General features: G+C 35.1%; 1 protein-coding gene across 1 annotated transcript; it reads right to left on the reverse strand.

Moving 5' to 3' along the window:
• Positions 1-11669: 11669 nt before the first annotated feature.
• LOC149419251 (membrane-bound acylglycerophosphatidylinositol O-acyltransferase frj-like) lies at positions 11670-18146 on the reverse strand. Its single transcript, XM_089637750.1, has 7 exons — positions 17829-18146; positions 17114-17385; positions 15680-15828; positions 14835-15052; positions 14235-14417; positions 13902-14034; positions 11670-12629 (listed from the first exon to the last, which is right to left on the reverse strand). Exons 1-7 carry the CDS (start codon positions 18086-18088, stop codon positions 12372-12374), a joined length of 1473 nt encoding a protein of 490 aa, XP_089493876.1. The 5' UTR covers positions 18089-18146; the 3' UTR covers positions 11670-12371.
• Between the last annotated feature and the right edge of the window lie 445 nt (positions 18147-18591).

Consider the following 18591-nt stretch of genomic DNA (forward strand, 5'->3'; position numbering starts at 1 on the left):
TGGGAGAAATAATATTGCCGGTACCAGTGACAGCAACAAGATAGGATATAGTTCATTGACCAATTACATCAATGATCTGGTTACATGAGAACTGAATACAGAACCGTTTACATATTGTCTCCGGTAACTGCAACCGCAGTGACGACCAATTTCAGGTATCAACCATCTCTAATGTATCGTGTCTATTGACTACTGACTGCCTTAGCGGCTTTGGCTTTCTCTAACCGAATCGCTCTAAAGAACTGCGGTAAACTGCGTTTCCTCATTTTTATTTTCCATCTCTTTCATGTTGCTGTTATTACCTACTGCATTTGTCGTGGACATACTGAATGTATTGGAAATGTTGCGTGCTTACAATCGAAGGTGATATTTTACTACGTCATAATTTTGTAATTAGGGCTGCGACATTCATACGACAACTAAACATCCAACCTCCGGAAGTGTGATCAATATCGATTTGAAAAAAAAACCCATGTCGCCAATTTGAACAATTCTAAAGGTTCATCTCGGTGGCTATTTTATTTATTTTTTTAAAAGACCCAACTTGCTGCCTACCATCTGGAGCTAGTGAGACTATGATATTCCCAAAATCACCCAATTGGGGTTCCCACACGGAGAAAACTTACTGATAAAAAATATTGCTAATTTATTAAGAATCTCTTCAAATTATTTGTATTCCGCTTAAAAACGGGATTGCAGGCCTTTAACGAACAAAGTGATGAAGTTTCCTGAAAAAATTTTAGTAAAATACCAATGTATTGGCACGATGTCGGAACACGGGTTCATAAAAATCCTAACATTTTCTCAATCCGTCATTATATATTATATTATTAACGCAGGTCCATGAATACGTGTTTCCATATTATTGTGGCTGAAGGTAGAAAGGGGATGGGAATGGAAAATAGCTAGGTGGAAGTAGGTACCTAGCTATTCAAATCTGGTATAACTATGCATTTCACGTTGTTTTTCAAAAGTATCTACCAATCTGGAATGTGCGGAAAATGTACGATATATTATTAAATAATGAACTGTGAAATAAAATAAACAATTTTAATTTACTTGCGCACGCAGGGATCTAAACCTGCGAAATCTGGATTCGTAGCTAAGGATCGTAACCACTCAACCACGAAAAGTCCGTTTTTTTTGAGCTGTTGAAAGAAAGACAGAACGAAAAATTAAAAATGATTTCTCCCGAAGTAACTCCATTCGTCTGGACCCAAAGCAATTTTTTTAAAAAGAGGTCTTTAGGACTTTGTGTAAAGATTTTTTTAATTATAGATACGTAAATATTAAGTTATTACAGTTTTTTGGCTCTAGCGACTACTATACTAAGCTCATGCCCGTATTATGATGATCGTAAATATATGTTTATCAAAGTAATAATATGTTTGAATAGAATAAATTAATTGAACCCCGCAGAAGAAACTCTCTAAAAACTACTTTAACTTTATGCCAGCAAGTTGGTACCTTCTTGCAGGCTTATTAAGTTGGCGATAATAACATTACAAATTGGCGCAGCCCTATTCTTAATAAGAGTTATTCACATTGTGCCAATATGTATTTAAATTGATATCACGCAACTGATGGTTGATTGAACGTCGATCGTTGAACTTAAGGCTCCGTAGTAAGCGTTCAAAGATGGTTTTAAAGGGAGATTTGTAAATACGAATGTTAAAGCGAAAATTATGCGGAAGTACCTGGCTATTCAGATCTGGTCACCAAACACGGCCAAAACCATTTCAAGCAACGTTTCAATTTTGAATGGTGATTTTATAACGGGACGAAAATGAGAGAATCTTTCACTCTGGAACGTGCCGCAGATATAATAAATATTACTAAACAAGTAATTTGTGAAATAACACAAATTCCTTAAATAAAAAAATATTTGTTAAACTAAACCCGCGCCCTCCAGCTTGCTAGTCGAGAGCCTTACCCCTCGATCACAGTGTTCGTCATTTTAATAATATCATTCATAATTATTGATTTAAAAAACCGCGCATTCCGAAACGCATGGTTCCAATTGGCTACAACTTCATTATGACGTAGAAAACACCACTGGCTAGTAAGACGGCTACCAACAACGTCGCCCAGCGTAACGTCAACATCGTCGAATTCGCAAATAAAAACGAAAATGTCGTTTTGGCGGCTAATCGAGAATGGCACATTTTAAATCGTTGTACAAAAATACTACTTTCTTCATGTTTCACAGTCCCACTGGCTTCCAACAATAAAAGTTAATAAAAAAATTGTAGATGAAAGTTTTTAAATGTTAATTATCTACGTAGGTATTATAGCGTAGTACAATAGGTTTAATAAATTTCATCAATGAATCTGACATACCGAGATACCTTGCCCGTCTATCTCTGTGACAATGTTATAGTTAATTGCCATGTCCTTGAACTTAACTGTTCACACTAGACAATGGGTCCGGAGCTGAAACAAGACAGTATTAAACTTTCCTCGTGTGATAACATAACAATAGGTGATTTCGCAATTCAATATGGTTAGCACAATAATAATAATTAATGTTTTATTTCTTCCTTTTTTTGTAACAAATAGAGATAATGATGTTTTCTATGGGATCTCCGGTACTGAGGATTTCATTTACGTACATTTGGTGACTTGATCTAGCCAGGTGCTTCCCACCTTCAGCTTCACAAAATGCATTGAGGTATATTAATAAAGCCAGCTTTGACATTCGAAGAATGGGCCACGCATATCGGATCATTGTCCGATGTGAGATATCACTGGCATCAGTCGGTTACGAGCGTTCGCCGGGCACAGGTCTCCGACTCCGGCGACTTCAAATTGCCGACATACACGCTAAGATATTGTACACGTCGTACTGGAAAATATAGGGAAATCAATTGTATAACCTTTCATCGGTAAATAAGATTTTACCATAATCAGTAGTCGTGTAAATTGACTTGAATGTTAAAAACTTGTGGAGCATTTGCGTGCCGCCGCCGGTCACCTTCGTCTCGCTCGTTGAGTTGAGCATTCAGAGTTGCAAGGATTCAGGCAACATCGACAGCCGCCACACCCCCTACTCATTGCCCGCACAGGAACAATACTTCACAGTGATATTGCAACGAATGTAGACTCTATTTATATATAACTCAATGACAACATACTACAATTAGGATATCATACCAAACAGTTGGGGTAGTTGAATTCTTGCGCGGTATTCACATTAAAATATATATATCGCCGTGGTATACCGCGAACTCTGACAATAATTAGGAAATTCATATTATAACTTTAGAAACTGTCCATTGTCCAATGACCATAGATAATACAGCGAATTGTGGTTTTACTGTATCGCTGAAGTCGTAAAAGAGAAAGGGGAAAATACTGAATATAAAACATCCCATTGTTAGGCAGATACATCATTTAGGGCAGTGGTGATCGACCTTTTTAACCGGAGGGCCAATTTATCCATTTTCTATTTTTTTGCGAAACGCGGGGTGTATGGGTACATACACACGAAGAAAAATGAGTACCTACATATTGGTATTTTTTTTAAATCTCTTCAAATTATTCGTAATCCGGTTAAAAAAGGGATTGCGGGCCCTTAACGAATGAAATGATAGGTTTCCTAATAAACTTTTAGTAAATTAGAATATATTATCACGATGTCGAAAACACGTTTTTATAAAAATCCTAATATTTTCGCATTTCGTTTTTATATATTATCAAAGTAAATGCAGGTGCATGAACACACGTTCCGATGTGTTAGGAACTTACTAAAAGATTATCAGGAAACGGCCTGCAATCCCATTTTTGACCAGATTACCAATGATGTGAAGATATTTGTAATAAATTAGTAATACTATTTTGTTTTTACTTTCAACATTGTCATAATTCAGTAATGAAACAATAGAAAAAGAAAAAACAAAGCGCCGCAGCCGAAACATTTTAGATTTATATGATTCTGAAACATTAAAGTAGATATAAAAAATGTTGCCATTTTGAGCGACTGATTCAATATAGACATACAAAAAATTACGGCTTAACCCTTTTGCAAAACATAAGAGAAACCATTAAATATTTATTACCGCAATTTTTTTAATATTTCATTTAGCCAAGTGGGCAGTACGAAAAGGCTCTCGGGCCGAACGAAATAGGATCGCGGGCCGCTGGTTGCTCATCACTTATTTAGAGCCTGCCGGGAGTCGGATTCTCTTGTGTCAATTGAGGTGAGATTAAATAATGAATCTGTTCAATTGCTTTCACATGTCAAGTAGCTCTGTCTTTTTTACGGCAAGACTGAAATGAAACATGAAGGTGAAAAATTCTACAGTATTGGTGCATGGGTAAGTTGGTAAGTAGCTACCTACTGTGATATATTCCTGCGTAATGCGTAACATTATTCAATTTTTATAAAATTTAATTTTCAAAATCGGATCTACTTACTTATTATAGGTAGGTTCCAAAATTATTTTATAAATGAATAAATAAATGTGTATTTATTTTGTTTACATGTTTGACAGATGCTTAGATGAATAGAGTGAAGATTCGTTAATGAGACAACGCGCGTTGTTTCATTGAACTAGGTCCAGTGGGAATACTTTAGGGGGCCGTTCATATACACAATGTCTCTTTTACAAGCGCTGCTACATTTTTAATCGATCTTAATTCAATAATTCAAAGAATTATTACCTCATGAAATAATGTTGATACCTTCTTTATTGCTTGTCTGATGTAGGATTAGTAGTTCCAATTTTGAAAATTACTTGAATAATGTTTCGCATTTCGCAGGAATATGTCAAATAATTTACCCATTAACCAACAACCGGAATTAGTGCCTCGCATAAGAATTTGAGTAAAAATGCAATCTTAAACAACTTTTGCCTTTGCTAAATGCGTCGGGCCTGCCTAATGTTGTTGATTTTATCGCAGTGGAAGAAAATCTATAAAAATAATATAACAAAAACTCAACCGTCTCCAAGTTTCATCATCACCATGTTCACAGAATTTATAACAAATTTATATAGCTCAAAGAATCACGATAAAACTGTCGTTACTTTGCATTATTTTTTAATTGATTCCATTGTCAGTTGTTCACAAATTAGTTTTACCGTGTCACATTAAATAATCGTTATTGTTTGCACCAGAGACCATTAGACTTAATTTTCAGGGTGTCTAAAATTTTACATTATGCTTCTGGTGTTTGTATATTGACTTATATTGTTATTACTATTTACTACAATAAATTTATCACTGTTCATTTTACTAATGGAACCCAAAATCTAGTAAATGTATGAGTTTAAAGATAAAATTTTCGTTTTGAATATATTATAAAAATGAACAAAAAAATATTTTTTATAAAATTAAATACGGAAGTTTTACTTCGAACTGATTCGATAGTTACTATAAACACGTGAAGATGTGAAATGGTATTTACACCAACAATTTGTGAAATGTTTGCTCAATTCAATACAGTAATTACGCCTTGTTATGAACATTTCAACAATTTAGTATTACTTATGTTGGCATAACCAGCTTATGCTTAATTGAGGTAAACTACAACGTTATCGTAAAAGATTTGATTGGTGTCACTTTTTTAGTAACGTTTAAACGCAGTTTCATTACAGTTTGTTAATGCTTTTAAAGAATTCTAACAGATTCAAGTGTTTCTCTGGCGTCACATTTACTTTAAGTTGAGCTATGACCCTACCATAGACATATGAATATTAGTAGACCTGCCCTAAGTGATTAAAAGCGTATTATCCCCACTCCCCATACCGGTTCCATTGGAGCCGGCTGTGCTCTCGTATGGCCTCAAGTGAAATTTGAAAACGTGACGTCATCATTCTTGTGCGAACTATGGTCGAGGCATCATCGGTTCATTTTACGAAATAACACGGCAAAATGTTGACTTTTACTATGAAAACTTGTAAAAATAGATTTGAAAAAGAGAATAAACCCAATTGTCATATTACATTCCATATATAAGCATTATTTTACTTTATTTTAAGCATATTCACATCATATAATATAGATCAGTTTTAGAAACATATACTATCACATCGAGAAACGTCTGGACGCGAAACACAAAGCTGGTTGGTTGCTGGGAAGTAAATTATGAACATTTATAAAAGTGTCTTAACTAAATACTTAAACGAAATATTCGACTCTGAAAATAGAACCGATTTTTTTTGCCGAATTTGGACTTCGCAAATTTGTTCATAACGTGGCGAGTAATTTGCGCTCCCATGTAAAAATGTCTATTCATTCAAAAGCAGATTTTACTTTTAAGAAGTAAATGGTGATATTATAATGCGAGATGCCTATTTACTGTCAGATTGATTTATTGACGAATCACAGTCAGCTTCACTCCCTTCGTTCTTCAACAGTTGATTTTACCCCTCGCCATTATCTTCTCGTCTATTAATTCCTATGTCTGTGGACCCTACTAGTCCATTTCAAGCAAAGTTTCAGAATTTGAAGTTTTAAGATTTATGAGGAACCGTTGGTACCCCTCCATTCAAAATATGCATAATGTGACACAGAAATAAAATTTAAACAAATATTGTGTCACATATATCTTGGTTATATAACTCAATTTTCAACACTTAAATTTTGAAACAGTTGTAACAAGATTGCAGTATAAATGAGTTTACTAAGTAAAATTAAGAAATAGGAGTAGGTACATTTACCCAATAGTTTGAAGACGAACATTTGATGATTTTAGCAAGATTTAGCGAGTGTTCGGAAAACTATGTAATATTTTGCGAAAAATCGTTAGAAAAATATGAATTTAGGTGAATGTTTTATACATAAATCCTTTCATAATTTAACAATATAATGATTGTACATTTAATCACTTATTTTCCCAATGTTTGATTTGTTATCGATCTAGTTTTATTGCGCTAAAGCAAACATGTTGACCGAATAATGCTAAAAATCAACACATTTTGAAATGAAATTGTTTGTATCAATAAGGGGTTTTAGAAATTTTTCAACCATGTTATTACATTTTTAAAATTACGACAGAGAAATTCAGACAGTTTGTTGGAAATGTGATAAAGGCCGGTATTTTTAAAGAGTATTGAAATTCTTTCCGGTTAATGGCGATCTTTATCAACAAGTAATAATTTCATAATAATTTCAAAGTCGTGATGACAAATAAGACACTATTTGCAAATATGAGAACATCTTCCGATGGTGTTGAATATTGCTACACCTTTAAAATAAATCCGTTAACATGTTCTTATTTTCAGGCTCCAGTTATTGTAATTTATTATGTATTAAAATAAATAATGTCAAAGCGTATTTTTGGAATCACAGAAAGAATTGTTTTTTGGTAATCTTTCTTTATGCCCTTAATCTGTTTTGCAAGAAAATACAGCAATTCACAAGAGTCAAGGTCTATTAACTTCATTTACTGACACGGACATGATTCACGTTGGTAATGTTGCCCACTTCTTAATTAGTATCGGTACAGGATCGATTAATATGTTCAGAAATATGATTTTTTTACATTGATTCCACATATGTCATCTTTGAGGATGCTCTGTGGTGGTTTTTTTTAAGAAAGGGAAGGAAGATCTGGGAAGGAAAAAGGTACGAGCGGTGGTTAGGAATCTGGAGGTCAATGTGTACAGGAGTGAGGAATGAATCCATCCCTCCAACTGCTGCAAGACGATGGGTCAAGAGACAGTCCGGTTGGAAAGGTACGAGCGGTGGGTAGGAATCTGGAGGTCAATGTGTCCAGGAGTGACGAATGAATCCATCCCTCCAACTGCTGCAAGACGATGGGTCAAGAGACAGTCCGATTGGAAAGGTACGAGCGGTGGTTAGGAATCTGGAGGTCAATGTGTACAGGAGTGAGGAATGAATCCATCCCTCCAACTGCTGCAAGACGATGGGTCAAGAGACAGTCCGGTTGGAAAGGTACGAGCGGTGGGTAGGAATCTGGAGGTCAATGTGTCCAGGAGTGACGAATGAATCCATCCCTCCAACTGCTGCAAGACGATGGGTCAAGAGACAGTCCGATTGGAAAGGTACGAGCGGTGGGTAGGAATCTGGAGGTCAATGTGTCCAGGAGTGACGAATGAATCCATCCCTCCAACTGCTGCAAGACGATGGGTCAAGAGACAGTCCGATTGGAAAGGTACGAGCGGTGGTTAGGAATCTGGAGGTCAATGTGTACAGGAGTGAGGAATGAATCCATCCCTCCAACTGCTGCAAGACGATGGGTCAAGAGACAGTCCGGTTGGAAAGGTACGAGCGGTGGGTAGGAATCTGGAGGTCAATGTGTCCAGGAGTGACGAATGAATCCATCCCTCCAACTGCTGCAAGACGATGGGTCAAGAGACAGTCCGATTGGAAAGGTACGAGCGGTGGGTAGGAATCTGGAGGTCAATGTGTCCAGGAATGACGAATGAATCCATCCCTCCAACTGCTGCAAGACGATGGGTCAAGAGACAGTCCGATTGGAAAGGTACGAGCGGTGGGTAGGAATCTGGAGGTCAATGTGTCCAGGAGTGACGAATGAATCCATCCCTCCAACTGCTGCAAGATGATGGGTCAAGAGACAGTCCGGTTGGAAAGGTACGAGCGGTGGGTAGGAATCTGGAGGTCAATGTGTCCAGGAGTGAGGAATGAATCCATCCCTCCAACTGCTGCAAGATGATGGGTCAAGAGACAGTCCGGTTGGAAAGGTACGAGCGGTGGTTAGGAATCTGGAGGTCAATGTGTCCAGGAGTGAGGAATGAATCCATCCCTCCAACTGCTGCAAGATGATGGGTCAAGAGACAGTCCGGTTGGAAAGGTACGAGCGGTGGTTAGGAATCTGGAGGTCAATGTGTCCAGGAGTGAGGAATGAATCCATCCCTCCAACTGCTGCAAGATGATGGGTCAAGAGACAGTCCGGTTGGAAAGGTACGAGCGGTGGGTAGGAATCTGGAGGTCAATGTGTCCAGGAGTGAGGAATGAATCCATTCCTCCAACTGCTGCAAGACGATGGGTCAAGAGACAGTCCGATTGGAAAGGTACGAGCGGTGGGTAGGAATCTGGAGGTCAATGTGTCCAGGAGTGACGAATGAATCCATCCCTCCAACTGCTGCAAGACGATGGGTCACGAGACAGTCCGGTTGGAAAGGTCAAAAGGTCTCCTTCAAGCAGTCTCTCACGATCCCACCCGCCACGCAGCAGGTGGGCACACGCACCGCCGTCAAGACCTAGATAAACTTCACCCTATGAACCCGAACACCCATGCTAAGTCACCAAAAGTGTTGTACCACTGGGGGTGACCTATGGCAAGGTGTTGGTTATCCAATAAATGGTTCCCGGGGCGGCGGTACCCATACCCGCCTCCCAAATTGGGGAATAAAAAGGGACATACAGAGCATAAGTTGTCTTTGATGTTATAGTTTTTCAGCTTTTTCTCATTTTTATTTTCATGTTTCGCAGACAGTTGTAGACTGTAGAGGTTTGCTGTTTTTAATGATAATTTTCTTGCAAGTTATTTAATGTTTTAATCTTATGGATATTTTCCAGACCGACTACAAATACAGACTACTTCCTCGTCAATTTACATTTTGCTGTTAATTTGTATTTAATAAATAATTTACAAAAGATATTCCAGTTTTGTAATTTTGTGATACGAAGAGATTTCCCGAGACCTTGAAAAAGTGATGTTTACAGAACATAGGTAGAGTTTATATAATTAATTAGATAGTTTTCAAATATGAAAGTAGAACAATGTCAAATATTATGACAAATAAATAACGTTTCCTAGATTCCGCATCATTTTACAAATGTGTAAAATAGTGCAAGGTAAAATAAATGTGTTTTTAATAAATATTTAAAGAATTTAGCATGTAATATGTATAAAAACAGCTGGCATAATAAAAGGAACCTAATGCTTTAAAATAATATTTTGTACATTTAAAAATGAAAATTCGTTTTGTTTTTATTTTTATTTTTCATTATAAGCACCAATTGTAATTATATAAATAAATCCCACACAACAATAGACGCCACAGTAAATAAAAGAAAAAATATAAAGAAGAATAACATTTCAAGTGACTACTATACAAAGGCATAAAATGAGTACATAGATAGACTAAACAACAGTCCAAATACATCATAGGCAAAAATTTGGCATGTGGAGATGGCGTATGCATTAATTTCGTTTTTTTTTTTTTAAATTTATTATAAGGCCCGCATCATGTATTATTATTACTATTTCTCTAAAGCAAAGAAATCGTTCGCATGAGTTTTATTGCAATGGATAATTCTTCATGCGATATGACCATCACCGTATCATAGGCATATACTAATGTACAAACGTGAATATTTTATTCATGAGTGAAATAAATATTATGTATAATATTGGGCAGTTTCATTCTAATTTAAAGATTTTTTTAAATAGTTTTCGAAAAGTTTTAGTCAATTGTTTGTTTGTTATACCTCTCTTTTATATTTTTATACTGCACTCTATGTGAATCTCATCATTTTTGATATCAAAATTTCTGTCTAAAACTGTACCTATTATGCTGCGTATACGAAACGCGAGCCGAGCCTCGAATTATGGAAAACGAACAAAGCAACCGCAAGCTGCGTTTCGCGCCGTTTGCTGTTTCTTCGTTCCTTTCCCATACTTCGAGGCTCGGTTCGCATTTTGGCTCGAAAATGTATTTGCACCATTACCTCCGACGTGTGTATTAAAAGTTCCTCCCAACCTAAAACATAGAGCTATATGAGCATAGTGGAACCTATTTTTTCGCTTCATGTCTCATAAAACAATTAATAAAGCAATGTCCTAAAATAGGTTTGGTAACTCATCGGGATTGCCCTAGCAAGAAATATAGATAAAATGTAAAACAAAACACTGTAGAGAAAATTTGTGGAGCAGGCAGTTAGGAAATAGCGCCATGATGATGATGAAACAGTTTATGGATAAGGCAGCTTATTATTATCTTTTCTTTTGGCAAATTATGGCCAATACGGGCCTTTTTAAAAAAGTTTTCGGACTCAATATTGCATTACTTAAAAGCTGTTTCATGGTAAACTGGTAAATTTGAATAACAACTAAACAGCAAACTTATATCATCGAGGCATCTTTACTTCTACTCGTTCATAATAATGATGTACATATTACTATTTATGATAATGGTTCTCTCAGACCAGAAGACTTGTTTACGAACACTTTAAAATCAAATCAAATATTTTTAAACGAGCGACAAGTTGCATGAACACGTTTGTGTTAAAACTGAACCGAAGTGGTTAAATTATCTAACCCTAACCTTACCACCCTTATCAAAGATTATTTATTGATAATCTAGCAGGATGACAAGATCTGAAAGAGGCAAATCTTATTGAAAATGCCGTATGTATCTCAAACATGCATTCCCCACAACTCTCGACCATTATATAGGTTCATTGCAGGAAAGTATTTAACAGACGAAATACGCCTCTTGGCAATGGCGGGGAAAGGTGAGTCAAGGAGACGGAAGATCAGACAAGGCAGGGCAATGCGATTTAAGGTAAGTCGAAGAAATACGTAGAAGGCAAAAAAGGGCGAGTTGAATGGTTGAGTGGAAGACCAGACAACACGAAGTAAGGTAGGACAAAGAAAGACGTAGAAAGTGAGGAAAGACGAGGCAAGGCAAAGAAAGGCGAAAGAAGACAGAGAAAGACGTAGAAATGCGAGGCAAGACCAGGAAAGGCATCGCCTCGAAACAACACGAAACTGTTTTGTGATAAGAGACCTGAAACATGGAAAAAAGAACACAAGAAATGTGGGCGTGATTAACGTGGACGATTGTTTATAGTTCGGCATGAGTTTTTTATAGTAAAACTTCTTATATGTTCAAATCATATTATTCGAAGTACCTATATTTTTGCATAGTGCGAAATAAAATATTTTGTTTATACTTGAGAGCTATTTATTTTGACAATACAGTACTTTTCATTACAAGTAATAAGGTGAGCATGTTAAATTTTACATAGTTAATATACGTTTTACATACGTATGTCCATACAACATTGCAGGAATTTCGTTTGGGGTGAGTAATAATAATAAAAAGAAAAATGTTTGTGCAGAGATGAAAAGAAGTGACTAAATAAAAGTTTTTTTTTTTTTTTTTTTAAAAGAAAGACAAACATTCCCGGGTCACGGATAACCCAACAATGTTTGAAAATCTCCTACTACCACCACAGAAAGCCGAAAATGTTGCTTGTGTTGTGATGGAGGACTTAGCCAGCCGAGGAATCGAACACGCGACGCTCGGGTGAGACCCAAGCGCTATGCCCACTCAACCACTGACCGGTCAAATTTATTTTATTATTATTTTTATTATTTTATGGCACGGTTGTATATTTATTTCTGGCACCATTTATTAATAACACTCCGATAATCAATCATTCCGATCTTTTCGGTTGGCTTTGCTTTCATCCAACTGATTTTGAACAATCTTTTTCGTTGAATTATTGCTGTAGGTTTTGAGAATCCAGGCGACGAGGTGTAGAAAGATGACCACGAGGAAAGGGGAGTACCGCAAGGCCGCCAGACAAGCCCTGACTTTCTGGTCATCGATGAGCAAGTTCATCAGCATAGTAAAGCCTAAAATGTACGTCCTCACCGTCCAGTTGAAAAAAGCCCAAACTTTAGCTTTCTAGAATAAGAACAAATCATTTAGGTTTGGATGTTTCACAGAAAATCAAATGCAAACTCAAATGGCCAATCAGCGTCATTTCGTTTGTTTTTACCCTTGAGAGGTTTCCGCACAGAGAAAACTTAGGAACTGATACAAAATATTGCTAATTTGTTAAAAATCTGTTAAAATTATTCGTATTCCTGTTAAGAACGGGATTGCAGGCCTGAATTGACAGATTTCCTAATAAACTGTCAGTAAAACACGAATGTGTTATGTCGAAATACTTATCGTTAATCGTAAAAATTCTAATATTGTGGCATTTCGTCATCACATTTATCAGGAAAAGCAGCCGCATGAACACGTATTCCGATGTAATCTTAATGGACTAATATTTTATCAGGGAATGGCTTGCCATAACGTTTTTAAAAGGATTTTAATAAATCAGCCGTTTGTTTAAGATTTTGAACAATTTTTGATCAGCATGAGCTAAGGAACCTTTAACTTTATAAATTGTGTTTTTGGAAAAAACTATTACATTCGGAGGCGTCGCGGCCGTGCAATGTCAATGCCAGGCACGCGAATTACATTGAAAACTCCGGCCTTTTTCACATAAAACTTAAATTTGGATTACAGGCCAAAATACCTAACCAAACTGAATAATTATTTATTTGTAATTAAAAGGCTTAGTAAATATCTAAAATTGGTATGAGCTTATTTATTTATTTGAGTTTTAAATTTTAAAAAAACATAAATTTTATTTTTAATGGCTATAACTTTGTCCATTAGGTATATATAAATTAAATTATATTATTTTTAAATTATTATCGTATTAACTCACAAACAATTGCCAAATTTTGGCCTCAAATCAACATTTAAGTTTTGTGTGAAAAAGGCCGCAAAGCCGTTCCCAAAACAAATTTTTACTTATGCATAAACGCGACTTTTTCCCCACCAATAAATAACTAAATTCAGGGTCGCAGCCCTGAACTTTGTTATTTATTAATACATTTTAAACGAATTTAAATTTCGAATGTAATATTAAGAAATAAAACAAAAGATAAATACGTATAATGAAAGAAATTAAGAAAAGTAAACTTATTAAAATAAAAAATTTAGGCAGTTATAAAAAATAAGCAATTGGCTGGTTGTGTACAATATGTGTACTATGGAGGTATATTGTTTGTTCTTTTAAGAAATATAGTATATATTATATTTTCAAATATCCTTTTTTGATATTTAATTGATTTCTTAATTTACATAAAATATGTGTATCTTATCGTAAGTACTTACCCAACCCTCCAATTTTTCATATTGTGCCTTGAAGACCACCTCAGCAGGCATATAGACCGAGGATAGACACACCATAAAGTAGCTGATGTCAATTCCATGCCACAGGGCATTCATCGCAAAAAGCAAGAAGACTCTACAATTATCAAAAGAAAAAAATATGCTTCAATTTTTCTTTTTTGGCATTATGTAAATAAATATATGTTCCGTATTATAAATGCTTTTTTTCAACATGAAAAATACGAAATGGTGATGAAATATGGTCAAAGCCGGGAAGACTAGTAAACTAATCAAAATTATGATTCTCAAATGCTATTTGGTCAATTAAATAGTTACCTTATAGACTTATTCCAGGTGCCTGGCAGAATCTTGTATAAATACATTCCCATGAAGTATTGGATATTCTTGTTATATTCCCTGTACGTCTCAGGAAGCCAGAGGGAAAAATGAACCACCTTTACGTCCATTGAATTAAGGGTTTTGAAGTCATAAGTGCCTGTACTTGCTTCATCAGAAGTTCTATTAGAAACATTTGAAATTTAAAAAAAATAACGTCGTCTAATGTAGCTTAAAACAAATTATGCCTTTCAAACAAAACATGTAATTTACAATTTAAACACATAGATTTCTTTTTGATCACTTTATTTTAATTACACTCAACCAAGGTTTCAGAAGTACCCTTCCTTTGTCAGAAGAATATTAAAATTGTTTAAATATTCTCCTGGCCAAGGAAGGGTACTTCTGAAACATTGTAAATTATGGCGAGCCACAAATTTAACGCTTTTAACAAATATGTAAAAAAATATATTTCAATGAGAGCTTCTTTTGGGGCCCTCTCTTATCAGTTATTCCCTTATGACCAACAGAGATTCTAATAAACGAATCCATTTCCATAATCTATAAATCAACATGCATCTAACTTATTATGGAAGTTACCTATTCTTGCGTTTTATTGCTGCATAGTTCTTGGTCGGTCCATGACCAGTTTTGTTCTCTCCTTCCACTGGGTATGCTCCAAGGCCCACAGATGAAGTCATGGCTTCTGAGATACAGAAACCAGAAAATATCCAAAACAGGAAGCTCTCGAACACGATGAAAATATACATTGTCTTGTACAGCATGCTCCTGTCACTGAATTCTTGAGAAATTACGTACTGAAAGTTGAAAAAGAAAAATTTTTAAGACAAGGTTTTGCTGGTGCTGGTGTTAACTATTGACTCCCACTAATTGTGCTATAAATTACTGCTCTCAGTCACATAAGGCTCAGTACTCAGATTTCTGATTTACTAATGAATGAGCTGAATAACCTAATACTTATGGGTTCATATCCTAAGCTAAAGCAAAGATGTCCAACCATAAATTGGATGGCGCCAACATTTGTCTGTATCTTGTGGGGGTAAAAACTAAAACAGAACATTTTGGACACTGTATTAGGGTTGGGCAAATATTGTCTCAAATGTTTTCCCAGCTTTTATTTATTACATTCAAAGAATTGCTTCAAGTAAGTAGACGGGTAGCAAAAGTTTTAAAAACTCAGTAACGAAACTGGAGAATAGCCAATATAACTTATTCTGGGTGTTATCAAGAGTCAGTATTAGGTCCAGTTTTATTTATCATTTACATTTTTGCTAAATTCATTTTTTAAACTTATTAAACCAGCGGTGGTTGGCTTTGCATAGTTCTCCCAAATTTACTAATATAGCGGAGTGAAGTGCCATTTAGGTAATTTCGGTTTAAAAGTGCGAAAAATTTATACAGGAACATGCTACATTCAAACTTACATCTACCGGCCAGGTGCTCTCTATTGTAAGGTACATGATCGCATAAACCAAACATAAAACCATCTGTTTGCAGGTGAAACCAATTCCAACTGCACGGGCGAATGGAAGATGCAAGTAGTCGTCATAGGTTCTGTATCTTAAATGTGGACCTATTGAAAACATAATAAGGTAATATATTATTCAAATCTTAAGTGTCATTACATAAAATTATTTTACTGAAATTAGTCCTAAGGCCGGAGACCCTTTGACCTCTCCAACCGGACTATCTTTAAGAGGAGAGATGGATTCATACACGCGTCACTCACGAATATACTGAGTCCCAGATATATTAGGATTTTACGAAAATTTTATCAGGAAACGCCCAATCCACTCTTCCAGAACTTCCTTTCTTCAAAAATACCCTCCACATAGTATCCGCAAAGATGACATAGATTCTGATGTAGATTATTTTTTTGAGTTAGCTTATTTAAAGTAGATTAAAAAAATTTCATCTAATTTCATTTTTTTCTAAAATCGTTGTTGCCATAGTAATAAAATAAAATAGTTATGATAATATGGTAATTATGGAAATTTTATTACATTTCTACTTTTTTGTTTATGTTTGAACCTTTGCTAGCAAAATATAGATAAAAAAATTGAAACGGTTGATTTCCAGCAAAGTATGTATTGGAGGACAACGGCAGTAAATTTTGACAAACTATTTGTTAGTCAAATTGTTAAGCGGCAAGCGGTCGCACTAAAATCTTTCTATTTTCTGAGCGTACCTATATATATATTTTTCTATTACGTATTAAGTAGTTTTATACAAATTTAAATATTGCTTCGATTATTATTAACATGATTATAGTTCGTTCATAAGTTTTATGAAGTAATGAATTACTCCCTAAATAAATGATACTAAATATATATAAATAACTTTGTAAACACCACGATTTAATCAAAACGGATAAACGTGCTTCAAAACCAATGATTTCTTCACAAGGATATACGTTTATGCGTTTATTTATATAGGTTAAAGTGTGCTAACTTCGGGAGGTGATTCTACATGAAGTAGGCAACGCATTATGGATTAGCCTATTTTAGAATATCACTCGCCATACACTATCAATGCGATATGCTGAAATAGGCTAAGCTATGAAAATATAGCGTGATTTGTCACAGGCTTGATGGTGTAAGTAAAAATGGTAAATAACTTTTTTAGAAATTTCAATGTTTATTTTCCCATAATTTTTTTTTTCCCATGAAAACAATTCAACTTGTTAACCTAAAAACTACTTTAAAACATTTGAATTTCGAAAAAAGATATTTTTATAAAATCGTGTAGAATCACCCCCCGAAGTTAGCGCACTTTACCCACGGACACACTGTATTATATAAATTAAAATGACGCCACAAAGTGATTTTGCAATTATTGAAGAAGTAATGTTTTTTTACCTAAAGTTATCCCCAGGAAAGAAAAGGTGTAGTGCAATATTTCGACAAACGTTGGATCAATAATTTCTATTTCATCCATGTTCTTTGCTTTATTTGTGTGGGAATTGTGAATCTCAAATGCGACCCCCGTCATCTTCATAAACAGCATCATGTGCATGACGTTGATGAACCTCTGATTTGGATCATTATTGCTTTGTGCGGAATATTTCACGAAAATTCGATAAGTTGTCAGATACGTGAACATGAAAAGTAATGCTGCAATGTGACACCTCCTGAAAAATATTATTAATTGCATAAGTAAGTAGATTTCATAAATACGTCACGCGTACCCCATCAGATTTCGATACGTTTGGCGGGCTTTGAAAAATGCAAGCTTTGAAAATTATTTTCACTCTAAAAATTTGTAAAAAAAATTAACTTGTTAAAAAAATAAATTTATGATTGGATTATTGTTTGTTTTAAATTGACTGGTATTCCTTATACAGTCAAGCGATAAAGTAATTACATATAGATAGTGCCCGTTCATAAATGTTTTTTTTTGTTTTAAATTGGCAGGAATTCCTTATATGTATAATTTAATATTTTAACAGAAAACTATTTTTATTGTTTCATTTTGCAAATTGGAACTATGTGTCAAGAATTCAGACTATCCCGTGATTTTTCGAAGGTCTGCGCTATAATTATATTTATAAAATTAGTGTAGTTGGTAACGTACCCTTTTCCGATCGTCTTAATGATATATGCACAGATTAAAACACTGCAAAAATAATGCCACGTCTCTATTCCCATTATTAAAAAAACAACTGAAAATCCCATACACGATCCTAGCCATCTTTTCGTCTGCACACCCCTTATATTTTTAATGGCCAAACCGAAAAATGTTAATAAATAAAGCATTATCAGAAACACAGTGTCTTTATCATTTCTCACTTTATCCACCACTGATTTTATAAAAGACATTTTTAAATCTAACATTTCAATGAAGATTTTTTTGAAATTTTTACTTTTTCAATACGTCCTTTCGGAGGCAATGGAATTTACAATGTAAAAGCAATACATTTTTAAAGGATACTCGAGTAAATGGCACGTCCATGGCAGGAGTCATAAATAGAGGTGAGGTGTATTTATCGTACCCAGTACAAGTACCGTGACAAATCTCCAAAATACCTGGTTCCAAAATACTCACAAGTATTTCATACTTGGACTAAATATTTGTAATAGGTACTTTATAGGTACTGTAATAGGTGTCTTGAGTATTTTGATGGGTAATTTTACGAAGTATTTTTAATAGGTATTTGTAACTGTTACTCTTGTGTATTTTCAATAGGTATTTATTGTTGATTGGAAAAGTGTGGGGAATTTTTCGACAGGGAATTTCGTAGCCATCCCCCTCATGGATTTTAAAAATCACTGTGGGGAAACACATATGATTTTTTTTGTGGGGAATAACTTTTCACAGAAGTTCTCTAACAACCCCC

This window comes from Hesperophylax consimilis, chromosome 12 (genome assembly GCF_061612785.1).
Source record: "Hesperophylax consimilis isolate HC1 chromosome 12, BYU_Hcon_1.0, whole genome shotgun sequence".
Lineage (NCBI taxonomy): Eukaryota > Metazoa > Arthropoda > Insecta > Trichoptera > Limnephilidae > Hesperophylax > Hesperophylax consimilis.

Coding starts and splice junctions, on each gene's coding strand:
- LOC149419251 (XM_089637750.1), bottom strand. CDS start 18,088: ATGTTAGATTTAAAAATGTCTTTTATAAAATCAGTGGTGGATAAAGTG. Junction 17,386..17,828: donor ATTAAGACGATCGGAAAAGG/GTACGTTACCAA, acceptor AATATTTTTCAG/GAGGTGTCACATTGCAGCAT. Junction 14,035..14,234: donor ACCTGGAATAAGTCTATAAG/GTAACTATTTAA, acceptor TGATAATTGTAG/AGTCTTCTTGCTTTTTGCGA.